The 6,000-nt window shown below is 36.9% G+C and overlaps 2 protein-coding genes across 2 annotated transcripts; both read left to right on the top strand.

Annotated features, from left to right (window-relative positions):
• Positions 1–251: 251 nt before the first annotated feature.
• Positions 252–1,547, top strand: LOC122723255 (zinc finger MYM-type protein 1-like). The gene has a single exon (XM_043955037.1). It carries the CDS (start codon positions 252–254, stop codon positions 1,545–1,547), a length of 1,296 nt encoding a protein of 431 aa, XP_043810972.1.
• A 4-nt stretch (positions 1,548–1,551) lies between these two features.
• On the top strand, positions 1,552–2,815 carry LOC110602063. The gene is made up of 2 exons (XM_043954708.1): positions 1,552–2,078; positions 2,163–2,815. The coding sequence occupies exons 1-2, from the start codon at positions 1,554–1,556 to the stop codon at positions 2,727–2,729; spliced, it is 1,092 nt and encodes a 363-aa protein (XP_043810643.1). The 5' UTR covers positions 1,552–1,553; the 3' UTR covers positions 2,730–2,815.
• Positions 2,816–6,000: the final 3,185 nt, after the last annotated feature.

The raw sequence follows: 6,000 nt of genomic DNA, 5'->3' as shown, positions 1-6,000 counted from the left end.
ATTATGATACTAATTATGTATGTTTGTGTGTTATACATAAATTTAGGTTTTATTTAAATTTAGATATTGAAAAATTTAAATTGAATTTTATACACAAACTATGTTACCCATTTGAATTTTATACCAAAAACAAATCACTGACGAATTTATGTCAAGTACATAAGAAACTTAAATAGTTAAATTGATAGTCTTTGATGAATGTGTAATTGATTTTGATATTTTATTTGTTTATTTAAATAGGAATTACAATAATGATCGATAAATATTTTACCAAACTACCAAAAAATTCAGAACCTTTAAATTCAAAGCCAAAGGAGAAAGTTGCTTTTGTTGAGAAAGAAAGTCTTGCATCAGATGATGATATTATTGGTGATCCTGGACTGCGAAAACCAATTGATAGTTACCCATTTGAAATTAGAGATTCATTGAGGAGAAGATACTTAGCTAAAGGCCCTTGTCAACCAGTTGGGCATGAATTTCCATTCACTCTTATTCGCGAAAAGAATCGAAGGTTTCAAGTTGCTTGGTTCAAGGATTATGAATGGTTAGAGTATAGTGTATCTAAAGACAAAGCTTATTGTTTATATTGTTATTTGTTTGCAAATAACAATAGAAGTGGGGGAAATGTTTTTACTGAGATTGGTTTTAATAACTGGAAAGATGGAAGACGTGCATTTGTCAATCATGAAGGAAGTCCTGGTAGCTCACATAGTGGTTGTAGAATGAAGGTCGAGCAATATCGTAATCAAAGAGGGAATGTGAATCAGCTATTGGCAAGACAAACTGCTGCTATGGAAGATGATTATCGCACTCGATTGTCAACGGTTGTAAGTGTTGCTCGAATACTTTTAGAGGAAGGTTTGCCTTTTAGAGGACATGATGAATCTGCAGAGTCACTCCACAAAGGTAATTTTCTAGAACATATTAGTTGGGTATGCAAGCGAGAAGAAAATGTAAATAAAGTGATGGGAAAGAATGCTCCAGGAAATAATCAATTGACTTCTCCTACGATTCAAAGGGATATTATTGAATGTTGTGCAATGGAAACGAGAAAGATCATATTGAATGAGATAGGGGAGAAGAAGTTTGCTCTTTTGGTTGATGAAGCCCGAGATTGTTCAGTAAAGGAGCAAATGTCTTTGGTGTTGAGATTTGTTAATGACAAAGGAATGGTTTTGGAACGTTTTCTTGGATTGGTTCATGTGAATGAGACTTCTGCAAAAGTTCTAAAAAATGTTATTGATACTTTTTTTGCCAAGCATGATTTATCACTTGCAAAACTCAGAGGGCAAGGTTACGATGGAGCTGCAAACATGAGCGGTGAATTTAATGGGTTAAAAACACTCATTCTAAAAGAAAACAAAAATGCACATTATATTCATTGTTTTGCCCACCAACTTCAGTTAGTTGTTGTGACTGCTTCACATGAATCAGAGAGTGTAGGTGATTTCTTTGAAACATTGTCAATGATAGTGAATACAATTGGAGCTTCGTGCAAAAGAAAGGATACTCTTCGAGAAATACACAATGAGGAAGTGTTGAATTAAGTGGAGATGGGTGAGATTTCAACTGGAAGAGGTCAGAATCAAGAAATAAGTTTAGCTCGGCCTGGTGATACACGTTGGGGTTCTCACTACACAACAATAGTTAGACTTTTTGACATGTGGAATTCAGTTGAAAGAGTGTTGTTGGCAATAAACAAACTAGGTGAAAGTCTTAAAATCCGACAGTCTGCTGGGGGTGTATTTGATAAGATGGATTGTTTTCAATTTGTTTTCATTGGAAAGTTCATGATGAAGATTTTGGGAATTACAAATACCCTATCAAAGATTCTGCAAGCAAGAGATCAAAATATAGGATATGCACTCAATATGATTAATGTTGTGAAAAATAAGTTGCAAGAATTGAGGGAAGATGGTTGGGATAATTTATTGAAGGAAGTAACTGAATTTTGTGAAGGACATTCTATTGATGTGCCTAATATGGAGAATTTTGTTCATGGTCGATCTCGAAAAAGGCTTAAGGGTGGAGAACCAATGACATATCTTCATCATTTTCGGATCGATATCTTCATAAAGGTATTTACTTTTACCTTATTTTAAAAGCATTGATAATTATTTAATTATATAATATAATTCAACCTTTAATTTATATGATATTAGGTAATTGATGTTATTGCAATGGAAATGGATAAACACTTCACTGAGGCAAATACAGAGCTACTTAGATGTGTGATGTGTTTGGATCCTTCAAATTCTTTTGCAAATTTTGATCATGTCCGCTTATTGCAACTAGCTAAGTTGTATTCAGATGATTTTAGTTCCACTGATATAATTGAGCTTGACCATCAACTTCAAAATTATATCTGTGATATGAGATCAAATGAGATATTCTCAAATATTTCCAATCTTGGAGATCTTGCAAAGAAGATGGTGGAGATAAATTACCACACTTATTTCCCTTTAGTCTACCGACTAATCGAGTTAGCTTTGATATTGCCGGTTGGAACAGCTAGTGTGGAAAGAACTTTTTCAGCGATGAATGTGGTGAAGACTGATTTACGCAACCGATTAGGAGATGACTTACTATCAGACTGTTTGGTGTGTTACTTTGAGAAAGAAATTTTTAGAAGTATCGATGATGAAGTGATTATGCAATCTTTTCAAAACTTGGCGTCTAGAAGAAACCAATTGCGACCACTAAAAATTCGTCGACCAAATCCTTGTTAGATGTATAAATAATAGATTTATTTTGTTCGGTGAAAAATATTGGATTTGTTATCTATAAAATTATATTGGATCTATTGTGTTGGATAAACATGTTAAATTATTTGGAAAATGTCCATATTTTAGGGATGTTTTGCTAAAATTTCGATAAATTATTAATGTCGCGCTAAGCCAGTGATGCCCTACCAAAGGGAAGCTCCTGGCTGCGCCACTGAATGAGAGAATGGCCACCTGAGATTCCATTTGATGAGCTCAACTTCTTATCCACACCCATTTGGACTCAAGTCCATGGTTTGCCTCCCAATCAGCTAAACATGCTGAATGCCCAAATAATTGGTAACTTCATAGGGATTTTTCTGGAAGTTGATTTGGCACAGGAAGGTTGTATTGGTATACCTCTGTTCTTGAGGCTTCGAGTCTCTTTGGACCTAAGCAAACCTTTACCAACAGGTTTTCAAAACAAAAGACTCGATGGCACAACACACTGGGTTTCCTTTCGCTTCGAGAAGCTCCCGGATTTCTGCTATTCTTGTGAAATCATCGGTTATTTGAAGAAAAATTGCCACCAGAAAATGTTGCTTGACGAAGGAGAGACAACCAGAGGAGGGCAAACACTTTTTTGGACCTCGGCTCGAAGCACCCATCTTATTCAAAAATCAAAATGCTACTTTAAAGCAAACCAACAAATCTACTGTTAACCCCACACCTCACACTCCAATCGAACGGCGGAGCTCGCCACCTCCAACCAATACTGCCATTATTGTAAATTCTGCTGTTATTGAACCGGTTTTCAGGCCAAACCCACAGAAAAACCGCTCATTCCAAACCCTTTCTGTCACCCCAAAAGCACTTACTAAACAACTCTGACACAAGCACTCCCTAGTCTTCCACATTACCGTTTGCGTCAACTTCGAGCCCATTGCCCCTTTCAGATTTCAACGGCTCTCTACAAGCTCCCATATTTCCAGATCATATCAAGATATTATTTCAAGAATATCTTTCCACTCAATGCAAAAATCAAATTAATTCTAACCTCCTTTTTGACAGTTTTCCATTTTTGATGCCTGCAAATAGAAGCATTTAATGCTGGAGTATTGGGAAAGAAGGTGATTGAGACTGAACAAAATTTAATCTCCGACAAAGATGTGGAGAGGGGCTCGAGTTCTTTGGGCCGGGCCTTGAATGAACCAAACCTACATCTTGATTCAAAGCTGGAGAACCCAACCTCGTTTGTTTTCTCAGCCCAACGTTCTATGGACCTCACTCATAAGAAAAATTGTGGCTCACAACAAGACCAACCAGGAGGATCATGGGCTTAAATTAAAACGGCAAGCTCTTCTTAATTAAGACCAAAGGTGACGGGACCAAATTCACCAAGCCCAATCAAAATCCTTGGGTAAGCTATTTACAGGACAGAAATTTTCTGTGTGACGACAAAGAAGAAATTCTTATGCATCACGATGCACTCCTCTTGCCATCCCGCCTAGGAAGCTTGACATTCAATCTTGGATGTCTTTTGAAGACCAAATCAAGCTGGCCATGATTCTCTTCCCTCGAACAAAAATTCACACAACCCAGGAAGGAAAGAGATCTAATATTGATAATGTTGAGACTTCCTTTCAGCCTCAAGCATGCCATCTACGTAATTGGAAAGGCGAGTCAGAAATGTTCGAGGAACAGACTCAGCTATCATAATCGAGGAGATTCCTCCAGACCAATAACTGAATGAGACCAAAGCCCAAAAACTAATTTCATTTCCGGAAGGAAACATAACAGAGAGGAAGAAGGAAGCTCAGACAATAGCAAGAAAGTGTTTTTGAATGATACAAATTACCTGAGGGTGGAGGAAGCCAGTTCAAAATGGCCCCAGTATCCAAATGAAATTTTTGAGCTGGAATTGTCAGTGTATGGAATCCCTGACAATCCATAACCTCAAAGGGATGTGTAAATCCCATTTCCGGATCTTGTCTTCCTCATGGAGACAAAAAATAATGTTAAGGCTGTTAAAAAATGGATTCACAGATGTGGCTTCTATAATGTAATTTTGGTCGATCTGATCGGTATAGTTGGAGGGCTGTGTCTTGCTTGGAGGAACCACTGCTCCGTTTCGGTCATTAAGTGGACACATTTTATAATAGATGCCACGGTGCTTGACAACCAAAATAGGGTGAAATCAGCTTCTTTTTGTTTTAAATTATGCTAAGAACATTTCTGATGTACACCTTCTCATGGGTGACTTTAATGCTTTTCTCCATAGTATGAGAAGCTGGGTGGCAATCCCTACATTGATTCTAAAATGCTTTTCTTTCGTAATTTTGTTAACCAGCTAAAACTTTTTTATCTGCATTTTATAGCCCTATTATGACTTGGAACAATCATAGAGCTGGATTAAAGAATATTCAAGAAAGAATTGATAAATTTCTTTTCTCTCATAACTGGCTGCTAAATTATCCAGAAGCACAGGTGCATCATCTGGAGGATTTAGATTCAGACCATAGACCTATCTTACTCATCTTGAACTCGAATTTTTCTAAAGCGAAGAGGATGTTTCGTTTTGATAGTAGATGGTGTAACAAAGAAAATTTTGAGCAACTCGTTGCTTCTTCCTAGAAATCAGTGCCTCTCGATAATGGTACGTCTCATATGCTTACCAATTTAAAACTTTGTAGACATGCTATTGTTCATTGGAATGTGTCTCATCATCACAATTCGAGAATTAGAATTAATTCTCTTCAGGAAGAGCTCTCTACTATCAAACAAGCCTCTTGTTGGGATGCTGAAAATATTCGTCGGGTTGAGAAAGAGTTGGTCTTAGAAATCCAGAATGAAGAAGCTTTTTAGGCTCAAAAAGCCAGAATTAATTGGCTTCAGCAGGGAGAGTATAACATAAGCTTCTTTCATGCTAAGGTTATCCAGAGAAGGAAAAGAAATTTCATAGTGGGCCTACTTGATTCTTCGGGATGTTGGAGAACTTCTCTTCAGGATATTCAATCTATTGCTCTTGATTACTTCACTCATATTTACTCTTCACAGAACCCAACGGCGCTTCATGAGTTTACTGCAGGTTTCCAAAATAGGGTCTTTGAGGACATGAATATTCAGTTGATTAAACCGGTATTGCTAGATGAAATCAAAGGAGCAACCTTTGCCATATATCCTTCTAAAGCTCTAGAGAAGATGTTTTACTAGTATGTTCTTTCAAAAGTATTGGCACATAGTTGGAAGCGATGTTTGTCAGGCAGTCCAACATTCCTTTGCCAATGGTTTTATGCAT

The sequence above is a fragment of the Manihot esculenta genome, chromosome 3, assembly GCF_001659605.2.
Source record: "Manihot esculenta cultivar AM560-2 chromosome 3, M.esculenta_v8, whole genome shotgun sequence".
NCBI classification, from domain to species: domain Eukaryota; kingdom Viridiplantae; phylum Streptophyta; class Magnoliopsida; order Malpighiales; family Euphorbiaceae; genus Manihot; species Manihot esculenta.
This window is presented reverse-complemented; position numbering and strand designations above follow the sequence as displayed.

Excerpts from the sequence above, each read along its gene's own strand:
- LOC122723255 (XM_043955037.1), top strand. The coding sequence starts at position 252 with ATGATCGATAAATATTTTACCAAACTACCAAAAAATTCAGAACCTTTA.
- LOC110602063 (XM_043954708.1), top strand. The coding sequence starts at position 1,554 with ATGGGTGAGATTTCAACTGGAAGAGGTCAGAATCAAGAAATAAGTTTA. Across the intron at positions 2,079-2,162 it reads GGATCGATATCTTCATAAAG|GTAATTGATGTTATTGCAAT; the intron begins GTATTTACTTTT and ends ATATGATATTAG.